This window comes from Thamnophis sirtalis, unplaced genomic scaffold, assembly GCF_051295495.1.
Source record: "Thamnophis sirtalis isolate CommonGarterSnake01/CBP01778 unplaced genomic scaffold, rThaSir2_p1.2 scaffold_6, whole genome shotgun sequence".
Lineage (NCBI taxonomy): Eukaryota > Metazoa > Chordata > Lepidosauria > Squamata > Natricidae > Thamnophis > Thamnophis sirtalis.
The window spans coordinates 90,813,967-90,837,019 of record NW_028261386.1 but is presented as its reverse complement, the minus strand read 5'-3'; the positions used below and the strand labels follow the sequence as shown (position 1 = coordinate 90,837,019).

At 40.3% G+C, this 23,053-nt stretch overlaps 1 protein-coding gene across 1 annotated transcript; it reads right to left on the bottom strand.

Moving 5' to 3' along the window:
• Positions 1-134: 134 nt before the first annotated feature.
• On the bottom strand, positions 135-17,555 carry MTFR2 (mitochondrial fission regulator 2). Its single transcript, XM_014060548.2, has 8 exons — positions 17,008-17,555; positions 16,131-16,253; positions 15,062-15,166; positions 13,387-13,509; positions 12,379-12,682; positions 10,752-11,055; positions 9,451-9,628; positions 135-2,034 (listed from the first exon to the last, which is right to left on the bottom strand). The coding sequence occupies exons 1-8, from the start codon at positions 17,068-17,070 to the stop codon at positions 1,936-1,938; spliced, it is 1,299 nt and encodes a 432-aa protein (XP_013916023.2). The 5' UTR covers positions 17,071-17,555; the 3' UTR covers positions 135-1,935.
• Positions 17,556-23,053: the final 5,498 nt, after the last annotated feature.

Sequence of the window (23,053 nt, the reverse complement as noted above, 5' to 3'; positions counted from 1 at the left end):
GATTCTGAAAAGGTGTCTAAAAGAAATAAATACTTCAGGTGAGTGATGTGAATGTATCCTGTATCCTGTTCATTATGCATAAGTTTAAGCCAAAATCATAAACATGTTATTCATAAAAACTATCAAAGCCAGAATCCTACCAAAAATCCATCTTTATTATTTCCAGTTATGAATCCATTCCTTGAATATAGAATGTTGCAACAGTAGACATTTCTGCTGTGTTCTGCTATTAAGATTTGAAGCACAATATATGCAAAACTGCAATATGCAACTTGGAATGTTGTCTTGAAATTCATTATAATGCAGTGAGAAAAAAATCAGTGACAGAACACATACAACTATACACAAATAAGAACATGTTTCCACTTACCCAATAATTATTCTGGGGTTTTTAAAAAAGAAGATCTTTTCCTGAAAGAAACAGCATTCAGGTTTTTCTATAGGTAGATTTGAAATATATGTTATATTCTGGAAAATAAGAACCAGCTTACTAAACAGAATAAATTTCTAAATTATACCTATTTCAGATATTTTCTTCTCCCAAGGGTAACCATTTGGCACAGCCCACTTTTAAAAATAAAAAAGCTACATACAAGCGATTTTAAATTAAATTAAAGACTGAACTACTAAGGAAGGCATCTAAATATATTAGCTCAGTGCTGATTACATTGTAGCACATTATTTAGTAATAACCTGACATCAATGTTGAAACATCCAATGCAAATTACAAATAATTGCTAACCTTTCATTGTACATCTCTGCAATATCAATGCAGAACTATTTCCCACCCAAGAAAGAAGCCTGTAACAACATACAACAGCGAACTCTGAGTCAATATACTGCCATAAAGAAGCACCTACGTATTTGATAAGGAAACCAATTATCTTCTGCTAGATTTATTCTTTTTGTTATCAAAGTTATCCCGTTAAAAAGATCACTGCTGAGAACAATACAATGCCATTGTATACAGAAGAATTTCAAACAACTATAAAAATGAGAGCATACCAGTAGCAATGGTAAACATACATCTGCAATAGGCAACATTTAAGTCTTGGGATTCGTAGCCACTGCTGCCTAATGCTTCTGGGACCAGCTCAGACAAAGCTGGTTTAGCTATTTGTGGAGATGTCTAAACTAATTTTAGATGACTCCCCTATGCTTAGCATCTGGGCATTACAAGACAAGGGACTAATTATTAATGAGAGCTTATGACCCTGCATAAACTTTGACAAATATACAAGAGCTGTGAAACCTGATACATTTAAATTATGAAGAAGCATAACAGTCTTGCACAGATATTGAAAAAACAATTTTAGAAGATACATTTACAGGGATACTAAGAAGTCACATTAGTAACCTTTGCATCATAAAATATAAATATATTTCCCAATGTTTCTTCATAATCTTCCACTCCATTTGCAACTGCAGAGAGTTCACAACTTGTATACAAAAGGAAACAAATGCAATAAGCAACAGTTAGAGAAACTTAAAATGACTCTTTCCATATATCAAGGAAATAACATTCTTTTTAAGGAAGGTGTCATTTTTTTAAATAATATAGTATGTTTGTTTAAACTAGGTTAAAATGTAACTTTCCCCTCTATTGATATTTTGTTTCTATATTACTATCTGTTTACATATTTACTAACACTTTGCAACCAATATCATAAAACTGATATAAAAAACTGCAGAGAATTATAGCTGATAAAAAATGCAATTAAAAATATATATGTCAACACTCCGTTAGCACAATTCAGAACAATTAGATTTATAAGTCTCTGTACAATAGAATCAAAGCAAAGTAGTCCTAATAGCAATAGCAGTTGGACTTATATACCAGCCCTCTCTAGGCGGTTTACAGAGTCAGCATATTAGCCCCAACAATCAAGGTCCTCCCCTAATAGTCACACTGGCTCCACAAGATCAACATTGTGACTACATATGAAGTTTTGCTTTTGAAGATGATACATTTATTGCTTCCTCAGTTTTGTTAAGTCGCTGCTTCATGCTTGGCTTCAAAATGCGACAGTCAACCTATAATCAAAAACATTTTATTCATAATCGTACTTCTTTTTTGATTCAAGGTGACATACAAATTAAAAGAAATAAAAAAGACCGTTGGCTTACCTGAACGGTCGTTCTCAGGGCACTACGAGGAGAGTCCAAGCGTGGGTTAACACAGCCTATCTACCCTTGGACTGAGTGATGTTTTTCTGTTGACCACGCCTCCCTATGCCTCTGTATGCTCAGTTTGAAAACGAAGGAGACATTCCTGTAACCAGATACAGTCAGTACAGTCACAACAATCAAGGAATAATACCCCGGGCGGGATTGGACTCTCCTCGTAGTGCCCTGAGAATGACCGTTCAGGTAAGCCAACAGTCTTTCTCCAGTGCACTACTCGGAGAGTCCAAGCGTGGGACATGCCCAAGCTATTGAGTCCCAGGGTGGGGAAGCGCCGGAGCCTCAGGAACTTCAGCTACTCGCTGTAACACTCTTCTCCCAAAGGAGGCTTCAGCTGAGGCAAAGGTGTCAATTTTATACTTTTTAATGAAGGGGATGGGGGAAGCCCACGTGGCCGCCCTACAAATGTCCAGAATAGATGCCTGGGTTGCCCAGGCCGCAGAAGCTGCCACGCTTCTAGTAGAGTGTGCGGTGACCCGGCTCGGAGCCTTCTTGCCCTGGTGCTCATATGCCAGTTTGATGCAAGTGCGCAGCCAACGACCCACTGTGTGTGATGAGACTTTGTGGCCAAGGGACGCAGAAAGGAAGGAGATGAAAAACACCTCCGAACGGTGGAATTCCTTAGTCCTCTTTACATAAGCACGCACGGCATGTCTCACATCCAACGTATGCCATTCACGCTCCCTAGGGTGAGAAGGATTGGGACAGAAGTTGGGTAAAATAATCTCTTGAGTCCTGTGAAACAGAGAGTTAATTTTCGGAGTAAAGGACGGATCGAGTCTCAGAATGACTCTGTCGGGGTGAATCACGCAGAGGTCCTCCCTGACAGAAAGGGTTGCCAGCTCAGATACCCTGCGTGCTGACGTGATAGCCACCAAAAAAGCAGTCTTGATGGTTAGGTGGCGCAGGCTGGTCGTACGCAAAGGCTCGAAGGGAGGTTTCGTCAGAGCCTTCAGCACCAATGGGAGGTCCCATGATGGATAGCGGTGAATAGCCAGAGGACTGATGTTTGCAACACCCTTAAGAAAACTCTTGATCTGAGGGTGTTGACTCAGCGAACGCGAGGAGCCCCTGGCTAGGATGGTGGACAGCGCTGCAACCTGACGTCTAAATGTATTAACAGCCAGAGCTTTATCCAGACCCTCCTGCAAAAAGTCCAGGGTCTGAGGTATCGAGGCTGAAGAGTCCACAATGTCTCTAGCCTTGCACCACTGAGAGAAGACAGGCCAGGTGGCATCGTAGATCCTGGTAGTAGACAGTCTCCTGGACGCTTGTATCGTTTGAATGACCTGGTCAGAGAATTTCTGTTTCCTCAGGAGTTCCCCCTCAAGTGCCAAAAGGCTAGCTGCAGCCACTGGGGTTCCGGATGACAGACGGCCCCCTGGCTGAGGGAGATTTGGTCCTGAGGAATTCACCACGGTCTCTGAACTGAGAGACTGACCAGGTCTGCGTACCAGGGCCTTCGGGGCCAAAAGGGAGTCACCAGGAGGAGGTCTGCTCTTTCGGCCAGGAGCTTGTTCACCACCTGAGGAATGAGAGGCAGGGGAGAGAACGCATATAGCAGTCCCTGGGGCCACACGGACCTCAGTGCGTTCGTCCCCTCCGCCAGAGGTGAGTGGTAACGGCTGAAGAAGCGTGGGAGATGTGTGTTGGTGTGTGTGGCAAACAGGTCTACTTGCGGTTTGCCGAATCTCCTCACGATCTGCTGGAACAGGTCCGGATGCAGGCGCCACTCCGAGTGGTCAATGCATTGGCGGCTCAGCCAGTCTGCCTCTTGGTTGCTGGTGCCGGAGATGTGATCTGCACTGAGAGAGGCCAGATGACGTTCCGCCCACCTGCCCAGAGCCTCTGCCTCGAGCATCAGAGCCCTTGAGCAAGTGCCCCCCCTGTCTGTTTATATGGGCTTTGGTCACCACATTGTCTGTCATTAACAGTACGTGAGCCCCTTTCACGAGACTGGCAAACCTTCGCAGAGCGAGTCGGGCTGCCCTCAGTTCCAGCCAGTTGATGCTGTGGGCAGCCTCCCTCTGAGTCCACTGGCCTTAGGCAAGGTGACCCTGACAATGGGCGCCCCACCCTAGGAGACTGGTGTCCATGGTGACAACTAGTCTTTCTGGCTCTTTGAACAAACAGCCCTTCTTGACTGCCTTGGTTAGTCCAGGTCAGAGATCGGATCACCTTTCGTGTGAGCCAAACGCGCCTGTGGGAGTTGCTGATCTTTGCCTTCTGCATTGGCAGCAGGAACCACTGCAGCTCCCTGGCATGGAGACGAGCCCAGGGAACCACTTTCAGGCACTATATCATTATCCCCAGGAGCTGGGACAGCTGGACGATTGGTACCGACCTGGTAAGGCTGCAGTGCTTCACTCTGTGTCTCAGGTTGGACAGCCGGTCTGGAGAAAGAAATACCTGGCAGGAGGTGGAGTTGATGACTGCACCCAGATGATGTATACAGGTGGACGGCCGGAACTGGCTCTTATCCATGTTGACAGAGAAGCCATGTTGCTGCAGCGTCTACACAGTTAGAGTGACATCGCGGTGTGCCTGCTCGGTGGTGAGAGAATGAATAATTATATCGTCCAAATAACATTCCAGACGAACCAGATGGTTGCGGAGGTGAGCCGCTAACACTGCCAGTATCTTGGTAAATGTTCTGGGCGCAGATGTATTGATAATGCTTCCCTTCCAAACAGAACCTCAGGAACCGCCTGTGGGCCGCATGGATGGGGACATGCAGGTAGGCCTCTTTGAGATATATTGAGGTCAATAGGTCCCCCTCCCTCACACAGTCCAGGATGGAGTGGAGTGACTGCATCTTGAACCTCTTGTAAGCCAGATGTTGATTCAGGCTCTTGAGGTCCAGGATGGCCCTCCACCCCCCTGTTGATCTCTGGGGCCTGGTTCTATCGCCTCTATCTGAAGGAGGTGGCGAACCTCTGCTCTCATGCGATCCCTCTTTTCTGGGATCCTGGGAGTGGGGCAATGGAGGAACTTCCTCTGAGGGAAGGTCAGAAAGTCCAGGACAAGGCCCTTTCGAATGGTGTTGAGGACCCACTTGTCCGATGTTATCTCTTCCCACCTGTCGGCATACAGCCGCAGCCGACCCCCAATGGGAAGACCCCTGTGATCGTCACTTCCCCTTACGAAAGGGGCGGGAGTTGCCACTATTATTTCCGCCTCCTCGGAATGGCTTCCGAAAGGAAGACTGGGAGTGATTAGCACGAGATCCGAAGGAGGATCTGTCCTGCTGTCTATCCCCCCTCTCCTGGCTGGAAGGACCTCAGGTAGGAGGAAGGGTGAGAAGATTGCCCTGAATTCTGGTTCCTGTAAGTACGCTTACGAAAGGATCCTGACCCTTTGCGTTCGCCCCTCTTAAGAGTTGCAGGAAGGATTTTACGTTTGTCTTTGGTCTCAGTGACAAACTTGTCCAGAGAATCTCCAAACAAAAGGCCTCTCTTGAAGGGAGCCGATGCCAGTTTCCATTTGACTTGACAGGAGACGGCGAGAAGTAATATTGGAGGGGAGGGCCCTTGATGTGAATTTTGCAGCTGTCAGAGAGGCATCCGCCGACTACTCAACAGCAGTGATTATTTTAGTGAGCTCATGGCGCCATCTGGACTTCCTGGGGGGCAGTTTAGACCTGAGCTGCCACAACCAAAATAAGGTAGCCCTGATAAAGAACGAGGCTGAGATGGAGGCCTTAATGGCCCAGGCAGAAGCCATATGAGTTTTATAGCACGCCTTCTCCGACCTCTTGTCCTCCGCCTTCAGTCCCTCAAGGAGCTCAGCCGGTAGGTTTGAGTTGGAAGTTAGAGACACTACCGGGGCGTCCACTTCTGGGAACTTCAGGATGTCCTCCATCTTCCCTTCCAGGGCATAGAGAGACCTGTCCCCCCCACTGGGGTTGGTCAGTGTGTCCGGCTGTAGCCACTGGCGCTGAACCACATCCATAAAGAGGTCGGGAACAGGAATGACCTCAGGAGTTGAGACTGTTTCTTTAAACAGCCCATGTTTGTGGTCTTTGGATGTAGAAGCCTGAGCAGCCTCAGGTTGGAAGTGGGGCCTAGCTCCGTAGCCGTCATGGCCTTGTGCAGGATTGATTTAAATAGTGACGGCTTGAAAAGGCCAGTGAAGGCCGGCTTGTCAGGGGGGAGGTCTTCGTCTTCAGACAGAACGAAAATTTCTCCCTCCTCCTGCTCAGAGCTGGAAGAATCAGAATGAGATGAGCTGGATGAGCCAGAAGTAGAAGCAGGCTCTTTAGAAGTGGAAGCCTTGGGTTGGAGCTTCTGCTTGGGGGCCTTGGACTTGCGTGAACCCCTGTGCTTGATCCCTTCAGCTATCCCTTGGGAAATGGCCAAGGAGATCACCTCCCTCATCTCAGCTGAGAGAGCAGGCCTTTTACCCTTCTGTGGGCGTTGCTTGCTAGGCCTGCGGTGGCCAGCTCTGCCTGAGCTGGACTCACCCTCCTCACGCAGGGAATCCTGAACAGAGTCACGTTCCCCCCCAATGGAAGAGCTAGGGGAATCAGGGTAACCCCAGGAAGCTTCAGGAGAGGGATCCCTGGATTTATATCCATTCCCAGAAGGGAATTCACTGTCCCCAGGGGATTGGGCCTCTTGACCAGGGGGTGAGATATCCCTGCTGCGATGGCCAGGGGTAGGTTCTGCCACCTGATGGGGCCTAGACACCTCCCTGGGTTCCACTGTGGCTCTTGCAGTCCCTGGGGAAGACCTGTCAATAGAGCCTCTGTGCCCTTTGCCTTTCTTAGTCGAGGGATCCAGCTTGCTGCGCTTGCTGGAGGGCCCTGCCTGCTCCTCTAAGGCCTCCCTGCAGTCCTCCGCCATGCTCAGGGCATCCATGGGGCCTGGAAGCTAGCTGGTGCTGGGATGGGAACACGTGCTGGCCAAAACGGCTCAAATGACGCTTGCAGACTCTTTAGGGGGGAAGGGCCGCCTGTAGGTCGGATTCCTTCCTCCCACCGCCCTCGGAGCCCCGAGACTTATCTTCTCCGGAGGGGAAGGCTAACCGGCTCCCCGGACTAGCCCCAAGCCTCCCTGCGGCAGTCTGCAGTCGCTGAGGGCCGAATGGAACTCTCCGTAGGCTGCCTGGAATCTTCGCTCTCCCACGAACCAAGCTGCCGAAGATCTTCGCTCTCCTACGAGCTGAGTGTCCTCCTCGCGCCTCAACCTCGTTCTGGAGCACTTCAAATGGCAGCAGGTGCGCGCGCAGCCTCCTCCCGCCACTTTTCGCCGCCTCAGAGAGAAAAGCGCGCGAAGCGACCAACTGTCGCCGCTGTTGCTGGGCAGAGTGGAAAACCGCCTTAGCCAGCGACGAAAAGGCCTGCAAAGCTCCCTGCACGGCGGTTGGGGATGAGAGCCTGGACTATGGCAGGGATGGCCTCCCACCGTCCCCACCGCTCGCCAGCAGCCGCTGGACAAGCGGTTCACAGTCCTCTGGAGCGCTTGCAACCAGATGATTCAGGGGAAGCCCGGTTGCCCTCTCAGCGCGACTCAAACCTTCATAGTAGCCAAATCAGACAATATCCCAAATATTCAGAGGTGAAACGTGGTCCAAAGTGGGAAAAGACACTCCAGCCTATCTGACCTCGGACTGGAGCACTCCCAAAACAGTCCCAACGGGTGGACTGAGTTTTCAAACTGAGCATACAGAGGCAAAGAGAGGCGTGATCAAGAGAAAAACATCACTCAGTCCAAGGGCAGATAGGCTGTGTTAACCCACGCTTGGACTCTCCGAGTAGTGCACTGGAGAATATAATAAATCTAAAGTAAGATAATTCATTTTTAAAAGCGAGCAATATAATTCAAGTCAAAGTAAAACCTCTACTAGCATCTTCACCATGCATTGAAACAGAATGGAAGCCAATGGAATGGGTGTGTGATTTATGTAATATTGTCAGCAATTGGGTTGTTACCTTAGTTTACATTATTTACAACTTCGTTGGCAGAATCATGAAGAATCCACAACAGTGGTCTAGATAGAAAATAATTAAGACAAGGATCAGAGTGGAAAGTTTTTCCTGAGTCTAGGACCAGTGCAACATGGATACCAGCTAAAAAAAGAGCAAAGGTTCGCTTAATAGCGCATCAAATCTATAGCCTAAAAAAACAATTGATGCAGAAGTTGTAAAATTGTATTTTCAGAAGAATTCAGTTCCTTTCAGAATAAGCAATATCTCTGGCCTATTAGTGTGTCTTCTGATGAACACCTTCAATTGGCCTGACCGAATCTCAGCTTATTAGTTTACTTCAATTCATCACAGCTTTCATACAATGAGTGATAGCACTGATAAAGACAGGGCTGGTTAACACAAGCATTGTGATGGCGTCTAACCCTAGAATTTTATATTGTCTGAAAATCAGTAGCCTTTGAATGCCAAAAGAAAGCCCTGAGGAACCATCAGCTAATCACAGGCATCAACAAAGTAATAAACTCAACATCTTCTAAAGTGCTGGGGAGCGGGAGGGGAGGGCGGGGGAGAGCTGGAAGGTTAACTGCCGGAGTGTGTTTGCGGTAGTGAGCGTGGTCACCTCATGGCTGCTGCTGTGTTGCAATATATACGAGGAGGGCTTATTTTAGCACATGCGCTCAAAAGCCCAGTTGGGCTTATTATCTGGGGAGGTCTTATTTTTGGGAAAACATGGTAGTATTGTCAGCTTTAAGCTGGAAAGAAGTTGAAGTCATGTAATTTTCCACATAGCAACCACTTTGCTGAGCGAAAAAGATGACGGTCCCAATTGTGGTTACTAAATGATGGACTATCTGTATTAAACTTTACAGAGCATATAAAAAGCATCCGTCATCAAGCATCACAAAAAGGACTAGAAACGGGAAAATCCAACTCTCCTATTCAGAGCACTGTGAGAAAGTACAATAATTCTAGACTCTGAACTACCATTCCAAATCACTCAAGAGCTATGAACCCTTCCATATGTTCAATGTTTCATGGAATACAGTAAGAATAGAATTACAGCTGTGGTCATTAAGTTCTATCCTCGGATTAGCTATATAATATTTATTTCAATTTTTCATCCCCAGAATATTTTTTTCTCTACAGTATATGATTATGAATCTTAATTCAAATGAAAAAACACTTATATATATATTCTTAGCATCTATAGAGACAGAGATAGATAGATAGATAGATAGATAGATAGATAGATAGATAGATAGACATATATACATACATACATACATACATACATACATACATACATACATACATACATACATAAAGTATATGCATACCATTGGAGTATCTGGACTAGAAAATGGTGAAGCACCATAAGAACTGTTCTCTTTGTCAAATGAATCATCGCTTTGTGATGCAAATTTCTCTTTAAGAGCTTCTGCTATTAAAGCTGCTGGGTCCCATTGAGATGGCTTCATTTTATTTCTTTTGGGTAGAGGTGTACCCCCAGGAGATCTGGAGAAAGAAAAGCAGAACATTTGCAACTTCTAATGCAAGACATTGCTGTTGAAAAATTAAAACATGGGTTATATTTTCTAATCCGCTTTTGTTCTAATTTATACAGCATCCTCCTTTCTAAAAGATTTTTGATTGCCCTATAAACTGTAGCAATATTATACATGCTATTTTTCAGGCAGCTGTAGAGCAGTCAGTCTTCTGATGTTTAAACTGTGCTCGGCTACTTTTTATTCTTACAGGTACTTCTCATCTTACAACGCACAGCTGACCCTCAAATTTTTATCATGTCATTGCAGTCGTGAGTTACCATGTGACTGGAGTCGGTTTTACACTGGTTGTGAAGTGAATCACTTGTTTGTTAAATAAATCATGTGGTTGTATGTCCAAATCTAGCTCATCTAATAGGTGTTTTATGCTAGGAAATGGCAAAAAAAGGTCACAAAGTGAGTATGTGATTGCAAGACACTTTACCAGTCATAAATATAAGCTGGTTGCCAAGTGCCAATCATATGACCTTAAGGGTGGTACAGCAGTTCTAATTTCAAGGCCAGATTTTAAGTAGCTTCTTTCAAGTTTTTAGTAACTTCAAACAACCATTAAGCAACAAGTCATAAATCAAGGGCTGTACAGTTTGAAGCAAGACTCCTAACTCTTCCAAGTAAACCTATTCCAGAAAGGAATATTCTTTGCAAGATTGAAATTTATTTATTACTTTTGTAAACTACTTATTCCCCAAGGACACCTGTCAATGTACAAGGACAATAGACAAGAACAAATTACAATAATCAAAGACATAAAAATGAAAGGCCTACAAACTAATGAAAACATAGAACAAAATCAAATTAACCAAACCAAGCTGTAATGAAACCAAGGCAGAATTGTGGCCTAAACAACCTGGAAAGTAGTCAGGGTGAGAACCAATTGCCCTTCCTAAGGACCAGGACAGTCAATGAAAGGCAGTGACAGAGTCTTGGGCGCCTTCATCCCTTTAAAGTGACACACACTATTTTTCTTGGTTAGGCTGGTTCTCATGGGAAAGTACAGATAACTAAGAACAGAGCCATGTACAATTTTATAAGTTTGTAACATCACTTTAAAAAAAATATTTTGTTCAACTTACTTCTCAATAGCTCTGAGTTTAACATTAGTTATATCCTTGAGAACATCCATCATATCAGGAATAGCTTTAACCTTCTGGAGTTCAGCCCTATCTTTAATCTTTTCAGTCTTTGTAGCCCGACGTTGTTTAATAAGTTGAACTGCCGAATTGTGGGAATCAAAATCAGATTTTAACCCAAACGAAGGTGGCAGTGGTGGAGGTGGAGGTATGAATACATTACAAAGAGAAGTAGGAGCTGGTGTAGAAAACATTCCTGGCTCCAGGAAACCATTAGGAGTGTTTGATGAAATCCCAATATCTGAACCTATTTACAATTGAAGACAGAAATAATATTAAAATAGGCACCTGCAGCATTGATGGATAAATGTAAATAGCAGATAATGACTGCTTATTTTAGAAGTGCTACATTTGAAAGCTAGAAAGCATGGATAATCAGACAGGAGCTAATGAAATCAAAAGAAAGGAAAGCAAGACCACACCAGACTGGCCTTCATACTAATTAATCACAAGGATCATTAGATAATTTTGATCCCATCTCTCACCCTGGGCTACATTTATTTAACATTCTTATTAATAACCAGCCGATAACCTGGCGTTGCCCAGGTATTTATTTATAAGGGGAAAATGTCCAGACCAAACGTAATTTCTAATGTTGGATTTTCCCCCTTACCAGAGGGAGCCCCCTTGTGGAGTACTGTGAAGCCAGCAAAAGCAACTTCTCCCTGAGCCCTGATTTCGGCAACAATTAAATTAGTTAAAAATGTTTTCCCTGTGCCCCCAGAAGCATAATTTCTAATGTTGAATTTTCCCCCTTACCAGAGAGTCCCCTTGTGAAGTACTGTGAAGCCGTTATCATGGCAACTCCACTGCATTGTACAGTAGAAGCCATTTTAAGGCACAACAGGCCTTAAAACAGAACACACACCCCAAGGGGTGTTGGGGTGTCTTACCCCACAATATTTTTTTTCCAGAGAGTAAGTCATCTGTGTACCAAGTTTGGTTGAAATTGCTCAAGGCATTCCAGAGTTATGCTGGAACACACACACACAGCTGTAGATGATAGATAGATAGATAGATAGATAGATAGATAGATAGATAGATAGATAGATAGATAGATGATAGATAGATAGATAGATAGATAGATAGATAGATAGATAGATAGATAGATAGAAAGAAAGAAAGAAAGAAAGATAGATGATAGAATACAAAATTTGAGAATCCATTTTTTTCTTCTGAAAAGAAATTTCCATGCCACGTTTAAAAACATTTCCTCAGTTTCAAAAGAATGTGTCAAGTGGCACATTGTGATTTAAGAAACTTATTCAAATCTCTCTTAAAAATAAGTAGAAATAAATGTGCAATTCTTTAGATTCAAGCTCAAAATCCCACCATCCCCCCTAGCCAGTAAGTTAATTAGATGTTTATGTTTAGAAAAAATCTGGGTTCATCTTCTCTTACTGTTGCTGGTAAAATGAGTAAATCTTAGATACAAACATAACCCAAAGCAATTATAAGCAAGACAATTTTCCACACAAAAGTTGCCGTCAGATGGCAATATGACAGTATCATTAGGAACAAGAGAAACACACAGAAACACATTCATTCGGATCCAGAGAGACAGACTTACGGGATTGATCATTTACTGCCCTATCTGCTGCCAAAATTGCAGCAATCTGTTTACGAAGATGTGCTAATTCATTTTCAAGAACATGAATTTTTTGGAATGCATCTTCACCCGCAACAGTTGTTTTTTCACTTTTTCCTTTTGAAGAAATTGGCGAAGAAAGTACAGATGGAGTGGCAACCCCTCTCCATTCCTCAAATCTAGAAAATATCAGGATACCACTGTGTAAATAAATGTAAGCATTCAAAAAGCCAAGACATTTGGGATAAAGCAAACTTGCCCATGCCTCACATTTAAACTGAAATGTCTACAACACAATCATATATTCACAGAAGTAGCACTGAATTCAGAAGGGTTTAGTCCAAATAATTGGCTATAAATAGCACTCCAAACAGAATAGTAAATGTACTTTTTATAGCATCAGTGCTTCTGTTGTTTGCATTGCACTGATTTTTCAAAATCCATAAACCGATGACAACATGCATAAAACAATTCCACTTCAAAAATGCAGATACTTAACCAGCAGTAAGAGTTAATTATGATTGGCTATCTTATTTATTTAAAACTTCTCAATTCCGTATAGCACTGCAATTTTATAGGGTTAGGTTCTATGTTACTATTTTTATTTTCTTAATTATGGCATATTGCTGGTCATTGATGGAATAAAGATAGTGATTAATTGATAGTTATACCACTGATAGAACATGTGCCTGAAGAATCAATGAAGGGGAGTCTTGGCCACACACAGCTCTCTCAGGGGGGAGGCAGTAAATTCCATCAGAGAGAAACCCAGATTAGGATAATGCGCAATCCCAAAATGAATGGGGAAAGGAGAAGCCACATCCTGGAATCCCTCAGGATACCTCTATCAGGGTAGAGGATTATAGTTTTAGTTTGGCAAGATTCTGTCCATTAAGTATAAGCAAAAACAGGATTGTAATAAATTGGATTTTATTGGGTCATCTTTGGGCTTTCACCTGACAACACTTGAAAAAGTCTAGTTGGTTTTACTTGCCTGAATTTAGTGCATGGATTTCTGTCTTCATCTACCACCCACAAGGCATCAGCAAGAGACGGTTGAACAGAATTAACGATCCTGTATTGTTCCTCTGAAGTCTTCAGACATTGGACAAGCTAAAGCATCACACACTTTTATATAAACAATTGTTTTTAATTATTAGCTTTCTAGCAGTAGTCCAAAAATACATATTTGTTCAAATCCCTTTTCAATAGGAAAGAAACAATTAAGGAGCAGAGGAGTCTACAGAATCCCAGTTTCATTAGAATGAACCATGTTGCTATGCAAGCACTGAATTTTATGATCTCATGGTACATGGATAGGAATACCAGTGCTTGCCCTATGATTTTGCAGTGTTTACAGGTACTAATTTGGGACTAGAATTACAGGGTAAGTAAAGCAGTTGTAAATCATGACATCACATGACAACACCTCTTAGCGATAGGAATTCTGGCATCTCTGGTTACCATTGTTAAGCAAATCACACCAGGTAGTTAGGCATGGACATCATGTGGCCGCCATTTGTAACCTCCTGCCAGCTTTACCACTGAACCAAAGGTGCTTTTTGAAGAGGAAACAGGACTTTCTGGTTTTTCTTTGAAGATGTTTCGCTTCTCATCCAAGAAGCTTCTTCAGCTTTGACTGGATGGGGGTCAGAACTTCAAAAAGCGGGTCAGCCTCTTCAAAAAGCACTTTTGGGACAACCATGACCTGGATGACTGAGAATCTCCATAGACACTTTACCATGGAACATACTTGTAGGAGTCCAGTAGATAAGGTCGCAAATGGGGATGACATGATCACAGGATACTGCAACATCATAATGGCAAGGTGGGTGCTGAATGTCTGGGTTGCAGTCATATGATTGTAGAGATACCAGTACTACCGCCCTTGTAAGTACAAAAATGCATTCAAACAGCCACTGAATGAGTGGCCATTAAGCAAAGACCACCTGTTCTTTGTTATTTCTACCCCTGCTCATATCTCCTGCAAATACCTCTGATAAGAGTAAATAAAAAAATTAAGATATACTGCTTACTATTAGTATTATTTAATAGTAATAATACCAATACTTCAACCATTTTTAACGCTTCCAAAATTCTACTCATCTATTTTTAGGTAAGAAGCTGCCTAAATAAGATTTCCTATATAACTGATAAAAGATACTTAGGATACAATTACTAAAATCCTTATTAACTTCCCTCAGAATGAATACTAAGGTGACAAAATAATATAATGTTTTCTGATTCATTTTTAATTAGGACAGTTGCAACATTTTTCAGTTGAAGTATAATACCAGCAGCATACAACAAAATATAAACTAACACATTCAAACATTATTCAAAGTAGCAAGAGGTAGTTAATAATTCATTGTCTGAAATTCAGCTTTTGTAAACTGCAATTAATTATCTATTTTGATATTTCAATTATATGTTCGTAATAAATCTAGGTGACTATGACATATAAATTTAAATCTCTTTTACTCATTATTTTACAGTGGTCACTCTTATTTAAAATACATTTCTATTAATTCATGTTCAACTTTTTTTCCAAATTATAAATTTATGCTATATGTTTTCTCTATTACTACATGCTACATATAGCAATATTGAAAAATATATAAATTGACAAATTATTAATTTTAACCTTTACAAATAAGTCCTATACCTGAAAGTGAGGTCTTGAAAAAGGAATTAATGTAAGACACACTCCCAATCTACGAACAAAACTTCGGGTAGGTCCATATCTTTTTCCTTCTGAAACCCAGGATATCTAAGGATTGAGAAACTTGTTGAAATTCAATGGAAACATTTTTAAATGAGAAAAATCAAAAGCTAATTAACTATTTTAACTATATATCAATTAAATCTCACTATATCTGACATGGCAAGGAAAATATGAATTACAATTTTTAAAATTGTAGTATGGGTGGTTTTTAACTGATCACAATTGAGCCCAAAATTTATGTTGCTAAGTTAGGCATTTGTTAAGTGAGTTTTGCCCCATTTTACGATCTTTCTTGCCACAGTTGTTAAATGAATCATTGTAGTTTTTAAGTTAGTAACATGGTGGTTAAGTGAATCTGGCTTTCCCATTGACTTTGCTTGTTGGAAGGTCACAAAATGGGGTCACATGACCCCAGAAATCACAAAAGATGATCGCATGACCTTGGGACCCTGCAACTGTCACAAATATGAGTCAATTAACAAGCATCTGAATATTGATCACATGATAATGGGGATGCTGCAGTGGTCGTAAAAAAGCACTATTGTAACTTTGAATGGTCACTAAAGGAACTATTGTAAGTCAAGGACTACCTGTATTTTCTAAATTATTAATTTTTTTAAAAAATGTTGCTTTATAAAAGCTAGATTCAAGTTCTGTTTGAAAAAGACACTTTTATTCTGTGAAAGGTACCAGAAAGCCCTGTGAATGGAAAAGGATGGTAATTTATAGTCCGTGCCATCTTCCATAGGAACTTCCAGTTTTACAGAGGTACAGATTGTGAGTACAGATTAAACTATCCTTCCCCCCTCTCTAACAGGGTAGAATTCTGTTATTGGAGATACTAGGTAAATGTTAATATGTTTTCGTTCCCTATTAATAACAATGACAAATGAAGAAAGCAATCTATCGAAGGCTGACAAGGTAATACGAAACAGAATGGATGCAATCAATATACAAATATCTATATAACCTCTAGTTACAAAGGAGTGGGGAGCATTGATGACCTCACCAAACAATTCCTGGAAATAATACATAATTCTTGGAAGTATATTCGTGAAAAGGTATTTGAAGAAAGACGAGATCCAATCATACGAATAAGGCCATTTAGATACAATTTACACCTTTGCAAGGCCTAAATTGGGAGAAAAATAATAACAAAAGAAGTGACTTAGTTCCAAATGGAAACTTCTGTTGATACCATTGTTGTAACTTTAGAGCTACCATATTTGGGCTGCAAAAACACTTCAACAGATATGTTATTTAAAATAAAGTGATATAAAAATTATAATTTAAAATTATTTATAGTAAAATTTATGGTAATGTAAATATGTGTATACTAAGGTTGTAATTTCTTACCACTTCTCATTTTCATTTGCAACATGATTAAAGTAAATTTAGCTTCAGGAGTATATGATTCATGGCTATTAACAGCCAATCAACTTGAAAGATATACCTCCAATCCCATTCCATCACAATTGGGACCTTCTATCACTAAGTCAGGTGGTTGTTAAGTCATGCCCAATTTTATCTTTGTTGTTGTTGCAGTCATTAAGTGAATCTGGCTTCCCACATTGACTTTGTCTTTCAGAAGCTAATGAAAGTTGCAAATGGAGATCCCATGAACCTGCGACATTGCAACCTTCATAAATACATACCAATTTCCAAGCGCATGAATTTTGTTCATGTAACCATGGGAACACTGCTATGATTAAGTGCCAGGAGTTTGTAAGTCACTTTTCAGCACCGTTAAAACTTACAACAATGTGTATAGAGATAGACTATAATTCTCAAAAGACAAGAGAAGTGGTATGGAACTGTATATTGTAGGCCCTTTAATATAAAAAATCATGCAAGCACATATTTGTTATTCAGATATATCTGCTTACCAGTTCTGGGACCACACCATAATACTCCAGCAATTGCCGTAAGAGATTCAATAGCAGAGACATTTAAAGAATAATCTATTAAAACAGACACAAATTAAAATTGATGAACATGCCAGAAGAGTTCACTAACCATTTACTTAGCTGCAAGGAAAAATATGTACTGCGTTTTTCAGACTTTAAGTCGTACCTTTTTGTTTCCCAAAAGGGAATTAAAATGTCTGTGCGTCTTATAGACTGAATATTGCGGAAGCCCCACTCACCCACTGGTCATTTTTTGGCCTCTCTAAGCCACATTTTCAGGCCTTTTTTAAACCCACTTTTCAGGCCTTTTTCCAGTCCATTTTTGGGGCTTTTTTCAGCCCGTTTTCTAGGCTTTTTTGGCCCCTTTTTGAGGCTTTTTCAGCCCCTTTTCAAGGCTTTTTTCGACCCATTTTTGAGGCTTTTTTGATTCAAAAAAATATGAGCCAAAAAACCCTTGAAAATGGCCCAAAAAAAGCCTAGAAACAGGCTGAAAATGCCTAAAAACAGGCCAAAAAAACCCTCAAAAAGAGGCTGAAAAAACCCTGGGAAATGGGTAGAAAAAAGACTGCAAAAGGGCCAAAAGGCCCCAAAAAGGGCTGAAAATGTGGCACATGGAAGCCAAAATCCCCCCCCTTTTAAATGTAGGTGTGTCTTATAGTCAGGTGCGTTTTATAATCCAAAAAATACAGTATTTTAGATCAACCTTTACAATATTTAGTTTCAGTTTAATGCCAGTATCCAATTTATAAACATAATGTAAAGCAGCCTGTGCTATTCTATTGTGAACAACAGAATGTAATACTAGGAAAATAAGATTTAAAGTTTACGAAAAATAAGCTTGTTTACATACTGTATGTGTGCATTCTCCTACATAGCCTAACATTCATACATATTTAATCATATTTCTTAATGTTCCCAAAATGTTTGTGATCAAATCATGAAAAAGAATCAGGAAAAAAAACTTCATGCAGTGGAAAAAATGGGTGGGAACCATTGGGAAACGATTCCAGAAATCACAAGAAACTTTGTTTATTGAATTTTCCAGTGCAATATATACATTTATTGATCAGGCCAAAGCTTCACTATGGATTAAAATGAAAACATGGAATTTCTCACATAGGGGAAAATTGCAAAACCTTCCATATCATTCCTCCTATGCTGGAATGAAACTTATGAATTATGTTTGGATTACTCAATATGTCCATCTCTGGATGCAAGATGACTGGTTTGGAATGGTGCTTTGATCCAGTCTCTTAGATTCACTTTCTCAATATTATAAATGGTAACATATTTAGTGCTTGCATGAGTACAAGCTGTGATCACATACAAGTTCAGTGGAGATCCATTTACCAAAATGTCAGATATCAACATACCATTAAAATAATTTACAAATTATTTATATGGATGGCACTTTACCATATTAATTTTTAATTCTAATCATATTGATTTTTTTGCATTTTATGCACATAAAAATATATCAGAATTTTACTTGAGTTTGACAAAATAAAAATTCATAGTCACAAAATAGTAGAAAAGAGATATAGTATACTGATTCTTTGCTGCTACCTGGAAGCCATTCAGATTTTTACATCCCAGTTCTGATAGTACCAGACATATCTGAATTAGGAGTTTCCCATTTGATCCTTTCACAAACATAAATATCATTTTTGTTCTCTGTATAACATTTACTATTTTTCATAAATTGACATGAAAAATATCAGGTTTACAAAAATAAAAAACTAGTGTTTATATAATTATTTAAATACATTTAAAATTTATACAGAAATGTTTTACAATAAATATCTTCATATTCTACCAAAACAATACTATCTCACAAAGTCAGGCAGCAATCAAATTTTAAAAAGATTTAAACTTGACTCCAAGGGGAGTTTTAAATTCTAGTTCTGCACTCGAAACGGTAAGATCGAAATACCTTGAGGATGGATGGATAGATACATACATAGATATAGTTCGATGTGAACAAAAATGAGAAAGTGTATTCTGAAGGCAGACAATCAATATGAATCTAGATTAGTTTTGCATTACGCCAGTCGTAGTAATAAAGCCACTCCCAAAACATTTTGAACCGGGATTTAAGAACCGTTCTTCAGTAAGGCTAACTTGTTATTGGCTTTGACCAGTGGGATTATCTTTATACTAAACTATACTAAAATTCACGTTAGCCACATGCGGATAAAAACAAACAGAAGCGGAGCGAGGGTACAAGCTGGCCAAGACTCAAGCCATCCGGGACCCACCGTGGACGGGGGCTTCAGAGCTGCCAGCCCGTCGAAGAACCGCGGGATATTGACGGACCCCACCAGGAGCGACGCGTGAACCTTTTTCGCTGGAAACCCTGCGGGAGCGGCGCGCGAGACTCCCCTCCGTCCGTTCTTCACCAAAAGGTTCCTAACAGGAAAGCGGCGAGAGAAGGTAGCGGCCGCGAGCGTCTGCGCGACAATCAAAAGTTGGCACCCTTTTTCTTGATTGGCGGGATTGGGAGCTCGATTGATTCGCTGCAGCCAATCAAGCGGGTGCAAGGAGGCATCTGACGCCCCAACCAATCATAGAGCTTACTTTTTGTTCATAGATCTATGCAGGAGGGAGGAGGAAAAATCAAAACAGACATCTTGGGGAAAATAAAAGTGTCTTTCATTAAGCAGTCTAACGGGATTTCCGTAATTTACCATGAAGAAGCGAAACCTTAATTTTTCCAAACTGGGGAGAAGGTCGGTTGCTAAATAAGAACGTGCCATATTTATTGCTCGGCCTCGCAGAAGGCATTGACTTAGTGTCAGCCACTTGATATGCATCGCTAGCAATTCTTGCTGGTCTTTTTTTCATCTGAAGTAAAAATTTAGTCTATTTTTTTCTTTTGCTACTACAAAAATAATTTATTTAAGGCCGTTATTGTTTATCAGCTGACAGAAGTTATTATTCATTCGCTGATAGCACTCTTAAATGAAGTTCAGCATTAACCTACACATTTTTCTGGAAACATAATGAAAGCAGCCTTGTGGCAGTATTGTCTTCTTGAGTTTTTTTCCATATTGTATGAACTACTCCACGCATTGCTACATTTACAATGTCCCTCCATCCCCAAAGCATTGACCTTGGACACTAAAGATTGCCTACAGCAGGCTTAGAATGTATGGACCCAAACTTTAGGTTATATTGTGATTTGTCCTAGGACACTTTCAGGACAGAAATATTCTTGCTTGCCATTGCTTATTAAGAGTGAATGTAAATACATACATATAACATATTGCATGGAAATGTTAATGAAAAATGTATTCTTTCCAGAGATTTTTGATGTATCATTTTCTCCAAGTGCATTATTCTATTTTCAAATTTGGGTTCTTGATTTCTATCGCTATAATAAATGTCCTTTGTGCAATCTGAGCTGCCTCAAATATATTACCGTAATTCCTACTATCCAAACCTATTTCATTTTATTTGTTGTTCCAGAGATGCCAGGATTTTCCTCTTTATGTAATATAGAGGATATAGAGCATTACTGGTAGATCTTTTAAAATATTTTTTCACTCTCGGAATATACATACAATTTTTTACTAGAAAGACTACCTATGCTTACGCTCCAATCTTAGAATTATGGCCAATTGCAGCTCCCTAAACATGGCACTATAAAACATGTAACCTTTGTGTCTTCATATTGTTTGCTGATTTGATGTGCATACATACCATCCCCCTTTATTTGACTGCTTGGCTGATAGTACTATTTCATCATTTCCTATTTTTGTTTTACCCAGCCCTTTATTTTAGGGTCAAAAGAAATTGGAGAACACCTTTTTGGATACTACTACTACTAACACAATTACTCTTGTACATTTTCCCCTGTGGCTTAGATTGTTTTACCTAACTTTGCTAGGCAATATAAGGCCATCTATTCTTCTGTTTGTTTTTACTATTTTATGTAATTCATTTTTTCCCACCCCAATACCTTTTACAGCACTTGCTCTGAAGGTTGGATGAGGAAAAACAAACTAAGCCTCAACCCTAGCAATACTGGTTGTGGGTGTTTGAGACTCCTAGTGCGAAGTTCTTCCATCTTTGAACCTCAATGCTTGATAGGCAGGTGGCAGCTGTGTTCAGGAAGGTCTTTCACACTAATCTTGTTCACCAGTTGTGTCCTTTCTTCGACTGGGAGGCCCTTCTTATTGCAATGTGCTGAAGAAGGGGTTGCTTTGATAATTACTTGAAAGATACCAGTGGTCCCACAGCTGCATGAGAATTGGGCAGATTGTACCATACCCAGGGACATCCATGCTTCATGAACTGCACTGGTTCCGGTCTGATTTGGAATACAATTTAAGGAACCAATTGTCACTTTTAAAACTCTAGAGCATAGCTAATTAAGAGATATATGCGTCATGGTTTCTATCCACATTATAACATCTGATACAGTTGGCTACTTCTAGTTCCATCAAGTAGTTACGTAGCAGAGGCCAGGAGGTGGGCCTTCTCTGCATCCCCCCATCTCGAGATTCATGTTTCCATCTTATCAGCCTTTAAAATAGCATTAAAAGCATTACATTTCCTCAGGCTGTAGGGTTGCAGTTAAAGTCAAGGTAATGAAGTGGTAGTTTATCCGTTACTGGGTGAGAGAATTAGTGGTTGAACCATCTAAATTGCATTATCCTCATTTTGTTAAAAAAAATATTGCTAGCATTTGTTAACCTACACAAAATTGTTGGGGCTGGACAATCTACAAATCTTATTAAAAATAAATGAAATTGTAAAAAAAAAATTGAAGATTCATGAAGATTGACTGAATTAATGAAGATTGACTGAGTTCTCACATAGTGTAATAAACCAATTAGTTTCAGACTGTTCATAAGATTAATTATTGTGGTCAGTAAAGATTACTTTTTGGCTTAATGGTGTGAACCAGGTCATGATTAAAGAAGTACCGGTGACAGATTATTGCCTAACCATCCTGATAACCTATGCGGTGTTCATATGCCATTATGAGAATTTAACTTTTTAAATAAATTTTGAAGCCAAGGATTTTTATTTAAGTTAGTAACCAAATAGCTAGAAAGAAATTCCAAGTTGAAATATGCAATTTTTTTTGTTTCCAACCATTGAGAACATAAGATATTACAAAAAATCCCAACTCTTCCAAAAGGCTTGAGAAACACTGTTTTACGTTTGAAGCAATTTAAACCCGAATGTTGCATACATTCATAATCCAAAGATTTTAGTGGTGAACTAAAATTATTCATGACAATATGAAATAATACTTCATCAGCTAAATATTCTGTCAGTTGATATACATTATCTTCTCTCTTAACACTCAGAAAGATTGTATTTGTAGCATGCTAATAGCTACAAAGAAAAGTCACAAAAAGGAGACGCACTCTCAATGAATCCGTTTCCAAAACAATTCCAACTACAAAGATTTATAAAAATGATTACATTAAAAAAAACCTTACAAACAAGCTAAAATTTGCAAAATAATGTTGATAATAAATTTTGTCAAATACTTTTGTAGCATAAGGAGTTATCATTCCTTTCCCTAGTCTCTCAATTCTACGTACGTATGTATGTTTAAAGTCACATTTTGGGGGCGTGGGAAACTGGAAATTTGGATAACATGAGCTGTGGGCAGGGGCCTAAAAGAATTAGTGGTCAGCCACTGACAAACAGTTTCCAGAAAGATAAATTATCTCTCTCAGTTGCTCACCAGCCTAATGAGAATTTTGGAAGACCGAAAAGTATTGCTGCAAATAAATGCTACATGCTGAACTCTATAAATATATAACCACACACCAACTTATCCTTCCAACCGAGGTGGGGCAGAAATTCCATTGGGCACCAAGAAAGTGATAGATATTTTGATACTTCAAGTACCATTGCAATCCAATTAATTAGTCCTGTCTAATTTGCAATCTATTTTCATTTGTGATTTCATGTGGCATTATGGTGGCAAGGCTACTAATCTGTCATAATAGATCCATTTTGATGTAGATATTATAATTATCAATTTAGGTGTACTTCAAAC